The 18,888-nt window shown below is 42.4% G+C and overlaps 1 protein-coding gene across 2 annotated transcripts; it reads right to left on the bottom strand.

Moving 5' to 3' along the window:
- Positions 1 to 993: 993 nt before the first annotated feature.
- On the bottom strand, positions 994 to 18,636 carry SART3 (spliceosome associated factor 3, U4/U6 recycling protein). Of its 2 annotated transcripts, none has more exons than XM_055796479.1 (19): positions 18,432 to 18,636; positions 17,422 to 17,548; positions 16,257 to 16,361; positions 14,646 to 14,830; positions 13,521 to 13,626; positions 12,642 to 12,766; positions 12,019 to 12,174; positions 10,761 to 10,899; positions 10,236 to 10,343; positions 9,772 to 9,849; positions 9,511 to 9,569; positions 8,341 to 8,450; positions 7,927 to 8,039; positions 7,403 to 7,479; positions 6,870 to 7,038; positions 5,689 to 6,137; positions 4,846 to 4,998; positions 3,020 to 3,207; positions 994 to 2,404 (listed from the first exon to the last, which is right to left on the bottom strand). In XM_055796479.1, the coding sequence occupies exons 1-19, from the start codon at positions 18,606 to 18,608 to the stop codon at positions 2,224 to 2,226; spliced, it is 2,805 nt and encodes a 934-aa protein (XP_055652454.1). In that variant the 5' UTR covers positions 18,609 to 18,636; the 3' UTR covers positions 994 to 2,223. The 2 variants fall into 2 exon arrangements, with proteins under 2 accessions (XP_055652454.1, XP_055652452.1); XM_055796477.1 differs by having other exon boundaries at positions 5,689 to 6,140; positions 18,432 to 18,635.
- Positions 18,637 to 18,888: the final 252 nt, after the last annotated feature.

Here is an 18,888-nt window from a genome sequence, read left to right as displayed (position 1 = left end):
AATCACATGAGGCCTCCTTGTGCTGCAGTGGCAGTTAGCACAGTACCTGGAAGCTGCTGTGCAATTCAAAGCAGCATACTTTATCTTTGCTTTTAAGGTAAAACCAGCTGCAGCCTAACACAGAAGAACAGCTCCTTCTACCCCTGCCTGCCAGCTGTGTAACAGCATTAATTGATCCCAACTCCTGTAAGTCCAGGTAACTTTGATTCAATCCAGTTTAGAGTGCTGTTAAACCCTCTGTAAAACAGAATAAGCTGTTAAGGCTGTCCCAAACCAGCATTAAGTTTCTTCTCTTCTATCTCCCCTTACCTGCGAGGCAGTTAGGACACATTTTATGCAGGCAGACAGTAGGACAAGACTGGGAGGTATCTATATACCACAGCATTATGCTCTGCTTATGTATCAATTATTGCTGACAGGGAAAGCAAACAATAAATGAGGAACGTTGTTCTATCCTTACGGTGTGCTTATTTTTGTAGCGCAAGGTGAGTATAAATAAAATCTGCACTTTAGAGCTCTGGAGGGAAAAAATGTTATTTTAGTAATAGTTTAATAAACTATTTTACTATTAAAGTCTTTGTTTGCAATAGGCTGTTCTCAAAACACTTTTCTGCTGCAATGAACTAAGAAGTGGTCACAGCTCAGTTTGTGGAGTAGCAAATTACACAGCACACATCCTGGCTCCCTCAGCTGTGTATAACTGCAGCATGGGGTGTTACAGAGGGCTCTGAAGCAGCAAGTCCAACCCCAGCAGCCAAAGGAAACTTAATTCATCACTAGTGTTGTGTACGTGCCTGCCTGTGATGAGGGCAAGGCCAGCCTTAGCATTCCTGCCCCACAAATCAAAGCATATTGAAGTGTTATTAGAATGTTTCTAAGCTGGTTTTGAGGTAACAGTCCCTTGCTGTATCACTACAACTGCCACTGTTAACACTGTTCACAGCTATGAAGCAGACTCCTCGTTTCAAAGTAAAGCCAAGTCAAACCAGCACAGAAGGTAAGCACTGAAAACAGTTTTATTCACAGCAGTGCCTGTGTCGTACAAGCGAGCTTGGTACCAGGGTCTCCCCTCACACTCAACCCCTGTGGGTGTTGGCTTTCCAAGTTAGCAGCAGTTTTAGTTGAAAAGCAGTAATATTTCTATCCAAGATCGGTACCAGATTACTTTGAAGTCTGAGACGATTACTGAAGGGCTTTCAGGATATTCATACTAGACGGAATGAGCTACTTAAAGGTAAGTGACACTGTGTATCTCAGTGCACCTGAGAGGTGAGGTACATCAGTATTACCCAGCTGCCATAGGATAAGTGCAATTCCAAACACCCACATTTCAACAAAAGCAACAGTATTTATAAAAAACCTTTGAGAACTTGAGTTTAATAAACCAAGAAACGTCAGCTTGCACTTCACATTTGTACAAAACCATACAGAAAGCACCTGCAAAAGACATGAGCTAGCTAGCTAAAACAACCAAAAAAAATGGTCCTTAGCAACAGCACGTACAGATTTTATGGGAAACAAAAATTACCAGATCTAATTATCATCTCATGACACTTAAAAATAATAATTTGAATGTCTTTTACAAATACACAATATAAAAAACAGGTCAACTGGGAACAGAACATTAGCCGAATACATATATATGTATATTTGTGTATATACATATACACACATATGTATACAAACTCTCCCAATACTAAAATAGGCCATTGTGGTGAAGTTACTAGCATCTGCCATTTAACTCTTAATGGAAGGAGATGAATGTCCCTGCGCGTGTGTGTGTTTGGGTGGAAAATGGGTTCGCTGTCAGAGAGAATGACTGCAATCACAATCGGAACTGACCAGTGGAGCTTGACAAGGTTATCACTAGGCTTTCACATCACATCTCATTCGTTAATGAAAGAGAAATTTGTAAAGTATTCATAAAACTTGATGTGGCACCTAACCTGTACAGGAAATATTTCCCCGCTCATTACCCTCAATATGAGGAATCACGTAACACCATTTTACCAGAACATAGTATAATGCTTTGCTCCTAGAAACAAGAGGAAAAAATCCTGGATTTGTACCATCCTACACTGATCTCAATGAATGCAGTAGTCCAGAACAGTATTTACACAAGATTGTGACTGGCGTTCTCTCCTTGCTAGCATAAGGACACAACATGGCTTCCATAAAAGGCATTTCACATTTTACCAGACCTGCTGATTGCAGACTTTTTGCTCACTTTTTCAGTAGCATCTTGGCAAAATCAGCATTGGACATCTGTTTAGGCTCCTCGGGGGATTCGGATGAAGTTGCTGGTGAGTTCTGGACCATCCCATTCTCAGCCTTAGCCACAGGGTTACTCTGGCGCTGTAACGCACGAGGCATCATCGAAAGCTGTGTCCTTCCCTTCCCTCGCCTGGAGACAAAAAGGGACATTTAAAAATACGCCAGGCCTCTTTGGACATACTGCTTTAGCTTGGGGAAACAAGAAGGACTTTGTTCACTATAAGGAATGCTCATTTAAATATTATTCCTGTCATTTGTTTCAGTAATAAGTAGTGCAATGCTTTCAATGGGTGCCCTTTGAAACAGTACACCTAAGTTCTGGCAGAAAACAATTGCCCAACAGTCCCCAGAAACTGAAGCTCCGTGGCACATACAACACAGCACCAATGCAGTGCTAAGCAGCAGAAGCACTCCGGAAGATGAAAGAGCAATGTTAACGCTCACTGTGAACAATGGCTGGTTCTCCAGAAGGACAGGATGTGGAAGTTATCAGCGCTCACATGCTAATATCAGATCCAACAGCATGTCTGATGCCTGATACTTAGTCACTACAGAACTGTTTCTATTGATAAAGAAGAAAAACCTGCTTTTCCTCATCAATCCACCAACCCCATTTTTTAACGTTCAGCACTTTTAAAATTGTTGTCTCACATTCTAGCTGAGATTCCTACACTTTAGCATATAAAGAAACTCTGTGTTTCCTTTTCAAGCATCACCAAGCAGCCTCCCTCTCGCTAATACTTACGCTCCATAAATCTGTCGTGGTACTGCAAACTGCGATGCTCTGCCTGCCTCAGACTTGTCTGGCAGCTTTCGGAGAGGTGGGTTACTGATCATCACCTTGATGACATGTTCCTTAACCATCAGGCCATCCATTTTCAGCACTGCCTGTGAGGCCTGAGCTTCATTTTCATATTCCACATAGGCCAGGCCCTAAATAAGGAAAAGAGGTAACCTACATTAGTTTGAGTGCTTCTTTCTCTGTGTGACAGCCTTTGTGAGTTATTTGGCTAACTGGTAGGAAAATTGTACAGAAAGTAGACCTTAACATGGCTAAGAGTCCCAATATTCTTTAGCTAAAAAAGTTTATCTACAACCTGCATTTCTTGACTGTCATCCACAACACCCTAATTTGTGGAAGAGGTATTTAAAAAAAGAGGGAGAAAAGAGAAAACCAAGATCCCAGTAAATATAACAAAGTACTACAGCAGTGGCAAGTCTTCACTTCTTGAATCTGGTACTGGACAGATTTGGATTCATGGGGGAAAAAAGACAAATGAATCTATACAGCTAGAACAGAAACATCCACACAAACTCTCCTGCGATTCTTCACTAGGCTACAACTTGTACCTAAGGAATCAAGTACACTAACACAGGGCCATTGCAGCCCCCTCAGTTTCAAGAGCAGCAAACCCCATCTTAAGCAGCTCCAACAGGACTGACAGGCACCATCTCTAAAGAGAAAGTCATCGCTGCCTGGAGAACAGCGACTCTTTGCAGGAAAAGGATCTGTGTTGACTTCACGAAGTAACAGCTGCTAACTGCACCGATAACCAGCTGCTAACAGCTGCTGGTACACCTTCAGTACTTGAGTCTTACTTCCAGCAAATGGACAAAAGGGCACCCCCCAGCATCTGCTGGGCAGGCTCTTACAGCAGGCACACTAGCTGTGAGGCATCACCTCTCAGCTCTGTTATTATTGCTCTTTTAAATGACATTCAAACTCTTAAGCTGTATTTTTTTTTTATGATCCAGTTTCACAGGAAATACATCAAATTTTATATAATGTTCAAGGTAGATTTATTTGTGGTTTAGGCAGAACCACAGCTCCAACTAAGCTCGGAACATGGACTGCAAGACTTGGGGTACGCATGAGAGCACTTGTTATAATGTATACGTGCAACCGGAACTGTACTTGAGAATTGCTAAGAGCTATAAAATATATTTTAAAAATACATGCACAGCATCACCAGGATGGCACCTGTTAGAAGTGCCCGACATGCAGACATAGCCAAGGTGTCAGGTAGAATTTTGGCAGAGCAGCAGCTGGTTTAGAGTCTCTTATTTAACAAGGAGTCATTTATTCCAGGAGGGAAATAATGAGCCCTGTCAGAAAGAGGTGGCTCATTTCTCACTGGCAGATCTATTACTGCAGCAGATGTTAGGAACAATAGCCTCAAGAAACAGGTTTCACCTGGTATAACTGAAGAAAGGGAGGAGGAGAATCTATCTAGTCAGTAACTTTCAAAATAAATTCTTTGCAGACTTAATAATGCCTATTTTTACCATACTGAAAGCGCTGTAAACATCTTCCCCTCTATACTATTTATATCACACATTCTTCTTCTGCAATTTAAGAAGTATTTTAGAAAAATTCCTCTTCCCCTCCCATTTATTTGTTGGCACAAAGGCACACTGGGGTCTACAAATCCAAGCATTTCTACAAGTTTTAAAAGACAGCTAGGTTGGCAGCTTTTAAAAATAAAAACCCCTACTTTTTATATCCAAGCTTCACAAAGAGCTTCTTTTTGAAGGACTGCTTGAAATTAAGAGTGCATTAAGGATGCCTACCTTGGGTTTCCCAGCTCTGTTAGTGACCAGCCGAATGTCTTTCACATTCCCATGTGCTTTACACACATCTTCCAGCTCTTCCTTAGTGCAGGAAAATGGCAAACCAGATATAAACAGTTTATGTTTCTCCAGTGTAGTGCTATACCTGAACACCTGAAGAAATGAAAAGGCTGTTAGTTAACAAACCAGTCGGAGAATCCAAAGATTTTAATCTATTATACCCTCAAAAGGTTAGAGTACTTCATTATTTGTGGGCTCCAAAACTACCTTAAAGCCACAAGCAGTATCTTGAAAGATATTTGCCTATAAACATAGGCATACACTAAGGACTCACAAGTAAATGCTTCTAAATATCTACATTTCCTTCACAGTGAGGACAGCCATTGATAATGTCTTCTTGCTCAGTTATCACTATCTGAACATTAAGTTTTTGTGTGCAGTAACTCCATAATGCAGAAAACCACCGATTATACAACCCATCTCTAGTACAGACCATTAACAAGAACGAGTGGGTTGTGCAATAAATGCCCACAGCTGTCTAGGCTCAACCAAAATAAGTACTTCACAGATGGAGGTGCTCAAGTAAGGATCTGGGTACATCACACCAGTAACAAGCTGCCCTGATTAGCAGATTTCTGCAAATCTTGGAGGAAGCTAATGTTAATCCTGCTTTATGGCAAAGTACGCAAGAACTCCCAGAAAACAGTTTTACTGCTAAGACATAACATTACCATTCCAAACTCAAGTTTATTAGATGCAAGCACTCAGGAAGCAACAAACTTTGACAGCTTTCCTATGCAGTCCCACTGTTCAACCTACTACTTGAAAGAATAAAAAGTTTACCTTAAAATCTGGATTTTTGTTCTTGTCAACACATGGAGAAACAAACATTGGTCTTCCCTCCACAACTTTACGATCCAAGCCAAGAGCTTGGAGCGCAGATTTTTCTTCCTTGAATTGTACGTAGCAGTAGCCCCGGAAAGTCCCCTTGTTGCTGAATACTGGACGGATTTCTGCTACCTCCCCACAGCTCTCAAAGAGCTCTTTCAGTTTCACTTCAGGATCTGCCATGTTGTAGGAAAGGTTGCTGACGAAGACGGTAACATTATCTTTACTACTGTCGTGTAGAACTTTGGGGATGTCTTTTCGACTGGTAGATGCCTTTTCCTTTTGGTTTGCTGGGTAATCTGGCTTTTCAGGTCCACTTCTTCCAAACAGCCCAGTTTCTACCTCCATGTCTTCCTCAAGAAGTATGCCATCCCCATCTCCCTTGTGTCTTTTGCTGGGCAGCTCTGCTGATTAATGAAATTGAAAGCCTTAATAGAAAAAGGTTACACCTTTTCATTCACCATTGAAATTAAGTTGTCCTGCATCGCCACTACAGAGTTTGGAAACAGCATGTGAAACCACAAATACAGTGACAATTCTTAAAGACAAAAAATAAAAACCTCCCTCAGGTTTTTAATAATGAGCAACAACAGATTATTTGACCAAGACAGCAAGGACTTAGATGAAAGCAAAAGGAGTATTTTTCCTTCTTTCTGTCAGTTACAGCTACTGATCTATGCTCTCTCTTTGTCTAATGGGATTAAAGTAAGAAAAAAAAAAAAATCTAGAAGCTCTCAAAACTCCCAGGGGCAGTAATCTATTAAAATCTTCTGTTACCACCTTCTAAGAGAGTGCTACAATACTGAATAACCCAATTTAGACACAGCCTCAGCATCACATGATGAGTCAGGAAAATTACTTTAAAAACAACTGAAAAACATCACAGTATTCCTCTGAAATAAGAAAAGTCTAAAAAAAAATCTCTAGAAGTTCTTATAAACATATACTTCTGTTGGTCAAAACCCATTTAGCCTTGCTTTCATTTCATTATCACAGTGAAGACCTAGCAGAAAAAGACCCTGAAGACAGCAGCTCTGCAGACACCACTGATAGCACCTCCCTGCCTGCCTCTAACAGAGAGGAGATAACCAATAACTCTGTTGCCGCATCTGAAGTTTGAATTTATTATCTTTTACCTTCTTCTTCTTGTCCCCATTCAGCTTCATCATCATCATCTGCTTTGCGCTTGTCTCCAATCCTTGGTTTTTTGGCCTTTTTGGAAGCTTTCTTTTCTGCCCGAGCCTGCTTTCGTTGTTCAGCTTTCTCCTCCTCCTGCTTTGCCAGAGCAGCTTCTTTCTCAGCAGCCTACAAAAAAGCAAGATTTTTGCTTCTGGTGACTCCAGGCTGCAGAGCATTTTTCTGAAGTACTGAACCTGGAGGGTTTTCTCCAACAGGATCATCATTTAAAGCACATCTCAATTGTTTGCTCTCACAGCTTATGTGGAGTGCATGTTACTTTTGTATCCATCCAGAGGTCCAAAGGTGAAAGATGAAAAGTATCAGAAGAGGTTAACCACAGCTTTAAACTAAAAATCAATAGTTCTGAGGCTTTAAGACAATTCAGGATTATCTATGGGAACCAACATTAGAAATGTGACAGTCAGACAAGCATAAGCTTAATATAGGCATTTCCTATAAAGGACTTGGGTAGTTCTCAGAAAGTTCTGACCTTTGCTCTTTGTTCATTAACTCGAGCTAATCTGTTTTCTGTTTTTTGAACAGCTGCATCCCAGTCTTCCAATGTTCCTAAAGGAGTTAAAAAAAAAAAAAGCACCTTGTATTTAGCTTTCCCATAATTTGAAAATACAATTCTAGATAAATAAGAGAGTCAATGAGTTCACAGAACTTGCTCTTAATATTAACCATTACATACAAAAATTCTATCTATAACGAGTAGCCTTCAAAGATAAAGAAAACAAAACCCAAGCAGAGCTAAAACCTCACATTTATAATATGACACTCCAAAAAGGCATGGAAAAAACCAGGAATTTCAGTAGGCTTCAAGTCAGGCCAGAAAAGAAGAAGAAGAAAAAAAAAAAAAAAAAAAAGAGAAAAAGAGAGCTGCTTGTGTATACGACAGCAGTGAAGAGATAATAACCCTTCATCAGAACACAAAACACTAGATCAAGATTCACTCTGTGTCATTGTACACTAACCAGACTGGGTAAAACAAGATGACGTGCAGCGAGTTACCTTCTATTCTCTCCAGCGTGAGCAGCACCTCACAGACATGCTCTGGATAGTCACTTGTGCACTGCACAGCTCGATGCAAGGCCTTCCTGCAGTGCTGAGTGTCACCGTGAGCTCTGCAGTAGGGAAACCACGGAGTAAGGAGCAAATCCTCCACATCAAGATTACAGGATAGGACAGTTAACTGCATTCTTTGCAAATGTTTCCCCTCTTCCTCAGCAAACTCCCACTACGCTTTGTTGGTCACATTACACATTGTCTAATACTTCTGAAATATACTGCAGAGCTGCTGTAAGAACCTCAAAAGCCTAATATAGACCCATATGATGTACACCCACGCTAAGCATCTAAGTTTTTAGTTTCTCCATCTGTGAGAGACAGAAGTTAATCAACTCTTCCAACCAGTTAGGCTCTTACCTTTCTAGGTTATAATATTCCAGCCACATGTTAGCATATTTGGCATTTCCTTTAGTCATGATGTTATCCCAGAGTTCTCTGGCTTTCTGCATGTTGTTACATAAGCGGGCCTGCAACACAGCATCCAAAGTATTCAATATAATTTAGGATTATCTGTTCAACACCGTTACCCCACTGGCTCCCCTCTACCCCCCAAAACAAGAAAACACTAGCAATGATGCACACAGACCCTCTTTAGAGTGATCAAAGTGAACACCTAATGCAATCCTACTACTGAATAATACTTCCCTGCCCTTCCGTTACATTAATCTTTGGTTTTGGCTCCCACATACGTTTCATTTTGGTCATTATAAAGAAGTTTAGTTGCTTCCAAATTTCTCCTTTTGTCATTACTCAGGAACATACCTAACAGAGCACAGACTGAGAACTGGTTTTGTGATAGAAGTGCTTAGGAAAGGTAGCAGGGGAAGAGGGGAAAAGGATTAAGACACCCAAGTGAGATTCACCCAATCTAACTGTAGGGGTACACAAGTATGCCTGACAACTGACTTATTAGAACTGCTTTAGCATAAGATGTACCTACTTTCTCCCTCCACTAAGTGGACAGAAAGTGAAAGTAAGTAATTCAGATTCAGGCTCACATTGTTCAGGAGGATTACAATGCCTGAAACTTTGGCAATTCATCCCATGCATTATGCCCAGAGAAAATACAGCACAAAAGTAACGTGACTTATTCTGATTCATACCAGCCTAAGGCAAAGGAAGGAAAATAAAACATCCACTCGCAGACAGTGACTGTGCAGCATGCTGACACCTGCACTAGGCTAAAACTAGTTAGCGTAGGCAGCACTAACTGCGGCTAGCCTGCTAACCAAGTTACACTCACATTTCTGTACCATACTGCAGTCACAGCAGTATAAACATACTAATGGTCCCGACAACCTTCTCAAACACAATGCTGCTTCTTTCCCAGGATGTTGTGCCTCAAGCCTGAAGCAACACTATGTGCTTGACCAGTCCAGAAAGAGGAGTGGAAGAAGAAAAATTTACTCATTGGCATTTTGTCTAGGTAACTGCAAAGTACAAAAGGATTGCATTCTGTGGTTGCGATGTTAAAACAATCAATTTCCTCTAGTCTAGGAATTTAAATACAGCAGATGGAAACATCACCTCAACTCTTGCCCAGTTCTGCATGATCGTGCAGGATGGATCTCCACTCTCACTGAATCCTGGGAATAAAAACAAGTACTGTTTGTGAATGGCTCTTGGAAATAAAGTGTTTATTAAACAAGTTCTACACTGCAGATGAAATGTTTATCTGTAGCTTTCTTAAAACATTCGAGACACTTGAAGACAAGTTAAACATTGTGTGGAGAACTCATCTATAAAATTATTTTGAACGAGAACAATATACTGGATGATTGAACTTACGCTCTTCTACCTCTTGTTTCAAATACTCCACAGCACGTGCAAACGCAGACCGCAGCTCTTCTAGTTCTTTACTGGAGTCTTCAAAAAAAAGAAGAAAGAATGTCCTTCAAATAATTTTTCATCTCCCATCCATCTTCCCTAACACCCACAATAATTCTACTGGGGGGTGGGGGGAGCCAAAATTTATTACTTCAGTAAAACTCACACCGTGCATAACGAGAAACCCATCAAGTACCTAAAATATAAAAGGCAGGGCAGTTTTGCAACAGCACAATCTATTCTGTCAGCAAGGAGCTGCTTTAAACCAACTAAGTTCATATATTTTATAGACACTAAATGGCCAGAAAGTAGGTTTTGTGAAACATACGAAACTATTATTATTTTTTTAAAAAAATACCACCTCTGTTTCAGAGAGGTACATAGAAAACAGCTTAAATATTTATTGACATATATATCATATATACCTTGTGTAAAATCCACCCTTCTTCTCAGGTAATCAAGATATGCCTGCCAGATTTCTACATAGTCCGTGGCCTGAATAAAACCTGCATTCAGAGCTTTCTCAAACATTTCTGAAAGAAAACGGGGGAAAAAAAACCACCCCACATAAATATATTTACTTTTCAGATACAGACAAAATTAGCAAGCTACAGTGTATAGCACAAAGAAGTATCTGAGCACCTTACATTTCCAGGAAGACAAGAAAAAAACCCAAGAAATCCTACATATGGTAAATTGGTTTAGGAAGTTAATTCAGAAGCCAGTTTAATTCAGTAATGTTCATACAAAGTTGTTCACTGCTTGCTCAGAACTGAAGCTGCGCAACAAAAGCGGCTTTGCCCTAGAAGCACACTACTATACATTGCATCAGCTTTAAGACTGTTGCAGCAGGATGAAAGCAAAACCTACAAGTCACCATTCGTCACATCTTATTCAGAGTGCAGAAAGCAGTACTGTAAAGAAGTTTTGCCAAGACAGTCTGTCTTTACCAGAAATAATGCTGTGATCCACTCTATGCCTCTCCATTGCCAAAAGATATCTAATCCACAGCCCAACCGTCCAGGGACAATTCCTAACAGCGCGGTCATGAGCAGACAAGACCAATTCTTTCACTTTTAGCTGCCGGTCCTGAAATAATCATACAACAAAGTTCCTGTTAGCCAGGGAGACCATCCAAGACAAATACCAGCTTATAAAGGTCCAACACCTTAAAAACAGTACTTTCATTTTCTATTTGAAAACTTATGACAAGGTATGTATTTTAAATTCTATACTCCTAAAAATCCAGTGAACACCTTCAGATCAAACAGGATATGCTCAGGAGCAACACAAACAAGACTCCATGCCATATTCAGCCTGCACTATCTAACTGTCTGCTTCTAACCAAGGTATTTTCTGCCAACAAGATAAATGTAATAAATATAATAAAGGCCCAACTGTTCCTGGTACATTAAGAAGAGGGGAGGAAAGGATATAAGAAAGAGGGTGCACACACAGCCTACTCAGACAGACCTCATTCCATCCGCAACCTGCTGTCTCAGGCTGGGAAGATAGAGACAACAGAGCAGTTCAGCCTAGATAAGCCTCCTACAGCAAGTTACACGCCTCTTAATAGACGGTCCTTCTGCCCACATGTAAAGCCCTGCCTCTCAAGTTCAGTATGATACCCCACATGTAAATATAGGCTGAACATCTGTGTTTGCTTCAGCTTGCTGGAAAATTAGGGTTTTTTGTTTTCCACTACAGAACATTCAAGACAGCACCGGCAGCCCTCAAACAAGCGCTTTCATTAATTTATCTGTGTCTCCTGAAGGAGAGGGAGGCTTCTCAGTGATTCAGACAGCACTGAATTGCTTTGCCTACAAAAGGCTAGAAGAAAAGGAGGGACATCCTCGGAAGCAATGCCTCCGGATGACTAGCCACCAGAGACCATGCCACAGCTTAAGCACAGCAGATTACTCCTGGTCAACACAAGCCTCGATGCCCACACCCACTTTAATTCTGCAGTGAAAACACAGAGCTAGAGAAAGAAGTAAGCAAATGCTCACTCTGATCAATAAACACACCACTGAAAACAGGAAGAAACAAAGAGCAAAGTGAAAATCAGTTTCCAAAGAATTTAAAAAACTGAGGGACAAGACTGAGGTAGAACTTACTGGTTGGTTGTTTATCACTAAGATTTAAAAAAGAAAACCACACATGACACAGAAAAAAACCCTGAAAACATTGTTAGCTTTTTCCCCTTACCAAATACTGATTGTAGCGTGCCCAAAGATCTGGCACAAGGCAGTTCTCAGCCAAAGCCCTCTCATAGATCAACTGAATGCGAGCTGGATCACCTGCTTTCATTTCAAAATCAATGTAAGCTTGATATTCTGCTAGCTTTGGTGTTTCAGCACCCAGCTATAAAACAGACAAAAGACACAAAAAATTAAACTCTTTAAACAAAGCACAATCCAAACAATTAAATTGTTATTCAGAGTAGGCCTCACGCAAAGCTTTACAGAAGAGCCCAGCCTCTAAATATCAAGAGCTTTCAATTTTCATGTATCTCCAAATACCACCCTGGTTCTGAAGCCATTCATTTTTACTCCTCTTAGCCCAGCATGCTCATCAATGTTGGAAGAAACAGCTGAGGTGCACATGAGCACTCTGGAATAGCCTGACACAGTCAACAGATTCAAGTTTCCAGTATAACCATTGTGAGGCTTCTAGCCTCACACTGCTCACAGCTGAAGAGATCACCTAGCAATACTCAGCTGCTTTATCTCTGTGATTAAAAAAAAAACAACAGTAAAACTGGGGCAGGGGAAATCACTCCAAAGCAATTAACTCTCAGTTTTAAAGGAAAGTGTAAGTAACAGCATTACCAGTGCCTCTTCATATGGTTTACACTTCTCCAATTGCTGTAGAGCTTTTTTGTAATTCTTTATTATTGTTTCTGGAATTGGATCTTCTGACCACTCCTCGTATTCAGCATATGACGCCTCCATATCTATTAAAACAGACATGAAAACCACATCAATAATGCACTTATTGGACTAAATAACCAGATTTCAACCTATACTTGATTCTAACACGTATTTGTATTTTTATTTACACTTTCAACCTTAACTATCACACTACTGCATGCTTAAAGGGTTCAGACACTTCATCTTACAGCGCACCAAAACACAAATTCAGGGCAAGTTATTAAAGCTACTGATTTGAATTTAGAAAACCAAAGTGGCAAGATTGTCCCCAGGCTTTAATGAAAAAGAAGAACCTAAATTCTTTCAATGTGCAAATGAAGAAGTCAAAGAACTGTACTTAACTTTCTCCTGTAAGAAAAGCAGCAAGAAGAGGGACTCAACAAGGAGTCTGAAGTATGAATTAGACACAGCAGGATTCTAACAATCCAGCTGTCAGCACGTACTACTCCCCACCAACCAAGGTTTTATGGAGTGATCTTCACAGCTGAATTCCTAGTTCCTAATGGTCATGTTTTGTGCTCATCACTTGCACTTTAAACAGCCTCAAATTATGTACTGAAGAAACAGATAAATCAAGTTTCAATGAGTAACAATATTTCTGAAAAGGGATCTGTGCATCGTTCATGAGGCCCTAAAGACAGGCAAACATCATCGATTAAAGAACACACAAGTACTACAGCTGCAGTTTGGCTCTACCAGAAGCATAATCATGACTAATGCCTGGATCACTGTAACACAGCATATCCACACCATCTCTGCAAGTGCAATGGCTCTTACCTAACAGTGGGATCCCCAGCTGGCGCCTGAACAGCGTGTGGATCTTCTCAAGCTGGCTGCAGAGCATCTGCTGCTGCTCAGGAGATGGAACACTGCCAGGAGCTGGCTACAAACAAAAGGATTGAAATTTAATCAGTTCCCTCAAGCCTGAGCTGATGAACATGATGGGGCATTGTTTATGAGTTGGGGGATCTGGGCTCCAAATGACTACATGATCCTTGAAAGACAGACACAGCCATCTTGCATTTCAGAGGTCACCACTGTGAAAGCTAAAACTTGGAAACTGCTAGACTCAGAAGCTGGATGAATGTGAAAAGTATTCTCACTGAAAGCTGACACATGCATAGGGAAATGATAACCTGAAAAAAAAAGTAAGCAAAAGTAAGCAGCATGTGATCATGCAGTTTCACAAACCCACTGGGCTGCCAGATAGTTTTTCAACAACTCCCTGGTGTGAGCACAGATGATTTAGAACTTCCAGCTTTCTTTCTGTTTGTGAACGAAAGATATTCTCCTGTTACCCCTTTGTTAGGGCATTTCACAGAAGAGGGTTGGAATGGATCTTTAAAGATCATCGTGTTCCATCTCCCCTACTGTGGGCAGGGACATCTTTTAACTTCCATATCTTATGTAGTACTGGCAGTCTTGTAAAGGTGACTTTTGCAGATTTCAAACTCTATGTTCCAGACATAATATACGATCATCCAAAAGTCATAAAAAGCGTAAAATAATGAATGAGTTAAAAGCTGAGAAGCAGAAAAGTAGAAACTAGAAGCAGAAAACAGTCTAGAAAAGTAAACTTGATTGACTACGTGCAAAAATATTCACTGGCAAGAGCATCGTTTAATAATGAAGCTACTCAATTTCAAGTTACTCTTATCAGTTCAAGCTAAAGCAGCAGAGTGACACTTTGTGATCTTATTTAAACACAAATCCATTACTATATCAACTAGATATACAGAACATTTTTCCCAGACCAAAGGGTCAGTTCCTGCAGCTGAAAAGAAACAACTGTGTGACATTACAGCCTTTTCTCAGAGGAGACTGATGAGGGGGCAGTACAGGATGACTTCAGAAACTACACCACAGCTTGTTTCTTACAAAAGCCCAGGAGCATGGCCTTACCTGTGCCGTTTCCAGTATGGCATTCTCAAACTCACGGTACGCTTCCCATAAAGCTGTTCCTTTCGTCACATGCAGTCCAACCGCAGTTAACGCTCTCTCAAATATTGAGCGAACTTTCTCAATTCCTCCTTCCTGACCAATGCCACCGATTGAATACTGGGCATATTCCAACCAAATTTCAGGACCTAAACAAAGTTAGGAGAAACAAATGACCTAACCCTCCCAAAAATAAATAACGGTAACTCTCTGCTTCCCAAATACCTCATTTGCCACATGTAAATAGACCAACACATGCCAATTTTCTTCACCATCCAATGTAGTAGAGAAAAGTTCAAGTATTTTATTCTATGCTCTTGGTTCAGCACCAGCAGCTACAGTTTTCTTCTGAAAGAAGCCATGCTTGTGGTTGCCACTGACTCCTGTGGGCCACCTCTGCCACATGAGCTACATCAGAGATGCACCAAGACCCCCCAACAACATTTTCTTGAGCACATGTACAGAGCTAGGACCGCAAAGCTGCCACACTCCTACATAACTCAGACTAAAGTAGGTCCTTCTTCTCTTTCCACACTACTATACTTGCCTGCTCAGCAACTGCTTAAGCAGCTAACTATGAAGGCGAGAAGGAGGTGCTAGAACAGCGTTAGCTGCCTGGCACCTCTCCTGTCAATAGCAGTCTGAGCAAATTAGGTTGAAGAACCCCCAGCAGAGACTATCCAGCCAACAGATGTCAGACTGCACATCTCAGGCTCCACAAGTAGTCCTTCTGAACTCCAAGCGCAACCCAGCCACAGATCCAGAGGATTCTTCCTCTCAGTTCTTCACCTCTCCATTCCTTCTCCCTGAACGATCACCAACAACCCTGTGAGGTGAGCTATGCTGGTGCTGTGACATTTTGTATATAGCTTCTGCAAGGGATTTGCCTCGATGTTACCAAGCCCTCTATGCTTCTTCAGCCTTCAAGTTTTCAGCACCCCACCACAATGTCCCAGAGCATGCCGTTACTCAGTGCTTTAAGCTACAGCTGCAGGCAGCTCCTGACAAACGGAGAGCCAAGACACCACATACTTCCCATGCTTTTAACCGGGATGATCAGAGCCTGGTACCACAGCATGGTTAGGGTTACCTGCTTCACAGGATTTCAAGAAAGCTGTCTCTCAGACAGTAATCATGAGCTGTTCTGAAAGAGCTGTCAGACAGTAAAAGTGGCAGTGAAGACAGTGCTAACCAGCATGGAAGACAGCAGTAGAAATGAACCTTTTAAAAGCATTCGCTTTCCTCAAAGACCGACCTGAAGAATCTATAATGGGTAATAACAGAAAGCATTCCCTAAGCAAGTGCAATACCTGCTGCTTTTAGAGATTAGAGAAGTGCAAAACATGCATTTACAACTTTTTACAGCATTTGCTTAGGTCTTAAAGACTGCAGTGGCACTTAAAACCATTGCCTTTGAACGGACTTAACTCCAATGCCTCAGAAAGTCTAAGGATCACTTCACACTAATATTTTTTATCCAAGTTCTGTGTTATAAGAGAAAGAACTTTCCTAGAAAAAGCAAACCATAATCCAAATGCAACACAATACATTTTACAGCATATATTAACAACTTACAGATGTAGTCTTTCACAGCTCTCTCAAACAGCTCATAAACTTTCTCCCGCTCAGAGCTTTCAGAAGCCATTTTTATCTCATCCTTCAACCAGTCCAGCCAAATTTCTGGAAGGAAGACGTTTAGAATACATCATCAATATTCAGAAAGAATACGTTAAGCCCACTTGTTGATTTTTTTATGAGAGTTTTTAGTAACAGACTTAAAAATGGGGAGCTAGCCAAGGCAGAGAAGAGAGCAATTTTAGCCTCCACAACTACTCACAATGAATTTAAAATAAAAGTTTGGCAGAGATCTTTTCAAACTGGTACTAAACAAGCACACTCTTATTTAAAGAGAGTGGAAGTTGCAAGCAGTGATTTATCAGTAACTCAGGCAGAGGATCAGTATGCACCAGTAACCAAAGAAGCAGCACCCAGAGATACAACTTCACTCATACATTTACAAGAGACGGTAAGTTTCCAAGTTTTAGACTGCAAGTTTCCAAGCACACAGAAGGAAACCTTCCTTCGTCAAGCCTAAAAGCACACTGGTGGAGCAGCCTCTGCAATATTTACACTGCCTCTGCGTTACGAATAAAAACAGGAACACCCACTTCAAGGGCTACCTACAACTTCCACCAACATCCTATTTTTTTGCTTCTTGACTATGAAACTTAACTTTTGGCAGGAATTCATCTGGGCTCTGAGTCACATTCACTGACTCTTACAGGAGCTGTTTCAGTGCTGCCATCCCACAGCTGTATGCCCTACAGCTAAGGCAGCACAAGCAGACATATGTCTGTCCCTGGGCTACAGCAGGCTGCATCCTGGCAGCCACTCACGCAGCTAACAGAGCCTAGAGTAGACAGGCACACAAAAAACACCCCCTCCCACCAGTACCACACTACCACAACTGGCAGAGGACAGCACAGTTACAAGTGGCAACAACTCAAATTCCTGCAACAGGCTCACTATCCTGCATCTGCCAGAGACCAAGTTCAACGCTGGCCATTAACACCAGCAGCACTCAGTTGAAAAGTCCCAAATCTGTTCTTCTAGGTTTCTCTGGACTGGAATAATGTTGGTGAAAGCTAGCACAAACACATTATTTCACTACTGAAACAACAGCATTTTACACAAGTATAATTAAGCTGTATCAGCTGCAACACAAGGAGATGTTCTGTACCTTCGGTAAGAGGGAAGAGTTCGCTCATCTTCTGACGAGCTCTTCTGAGCTTGACCAGCTCTCCCTCCTGGCGGAGCAACTTTATCAAATCCAAGTGACAGTTATAGTCAAAAGCATTGATGGAAAGCTTTAAAAAAAAAAATATATTTTTTTAGAAGCACTGTTTAGTGATTGACACGAAGAAATCTGAAAACTTTAGCAGAACAGAACTTCATACTCTCTTTTGGGGCGCACACATGTCATCGTGCATTCACATAGCCAAGACAACACCTACCTTCCTGCATGAGTTCCACCAAACTTCGCTATTGTTCGCAAGATACTATCAGGTCACAAGCAGACATTTATAAAACAACGCTTCCAAATTTAACAGACCTTTAAAATTAAGCTGAGAGCTTAGCTTATGGCTCTAAGCTCTAAAGGTTACTGCTCAGCAGAGCAAATGCCAGCAGCAGCAGTACAGCAGCTACCAGCCACAGAAACAGATGCAAAAGCACAAAATTAAGAAAGTCTTTTTCAACAAAGCTAAACATGCTCTAATTTCAATAAGAAAACCCCAGACAGCTAACTGGTTTTTTTTCAATGAGTACAAACCGTCCACTAGGCCTCTCCTCCAATTTCCCTCTCAAAAAACCCCACCCATCCCCAAACACTTAGCTCCCACTGCAAACTCCACGTTCCAGTCCTGACAGCTCCCAACACCAACCTACACGAGCACCCCCGGATTTTTTCCCCGCATCACCACAACTGCTCCAGCAAACAGGCACAATAAGCGCCCCCCACAAGGCCTCAGACCCCCGGAACGAGCCCTCCCCAGATCCCCGGCAGGGCTCCCGGGGCGGGGGGGGGGGCCGCGACCGACGCGTCTCTTGTAGCAACGCGGGCCGAGCCAGGCCGCACCAGCCCGGCCTCCAACACCCGCTCCTCGGGGCCCAAAGCCCAGGTCGGGCGGAGGCCGCGGCGCTGCCCTACCGCCCCCTCCCCACATCGCCGCCGGCCCAGCCGGGCCCCACCTGCTCCTCCAGCCGCTGGATTTCAGCCTCGTTTTCCTTCTCCTCATCTTCACCATCACCAGACGAGTCCGAATCGCCCTCATCCTCCGAATCACCTCCCGACTCGGGATCGCCCTCCGGCAGCCGCTTCTCCTCCTCCGCCGCCACCGCAGCCGCCTCAGCTCCCGCCGCCGCCATCTTATGCAGCTCCCTTCGCAGCCAGCCGCGCTCCGCCGGCCGGCGGGGCTGCCCCCTCGGCGCCTGTCCCGCCGCCGCGTACTGCCGCCGGGCGAGCGCGGCAAGGAGAGGGGCTAGCGGCCTCCCGCAGCACCCCGCGCTGCGCTGCGCACCGAGGCCGCGCTGCGGTGGGCGCCGCTAGCGCTAGCCCCCTTCTCTTATCATCTGCGGCTCAGGCAGCGCCGCGGGCAGCCCGGAGCCAGGCCCTCAGGGGGCCTCTGAGGAGGTCCGGGGCGTGCGC

The sequence above is a fragment of the Falco peregrinus genome, chromosome 2, assembly GCF_023634155.1.
Source record: "Falco peregrinus isolate bFalPer1 chromosome 2, bFalPer1.pri, whole genome shotgun sequence".
Taxonomy (NCBI): domain Eukaryota; kingdom Metazoa; phylum Chordata; class Aves; order Falconiformes; family Falconidae; genus Falco; species Falco peregrinus.
This window is presented reverse-complemented; position numbering and strand designations above follow the sequence as displayed.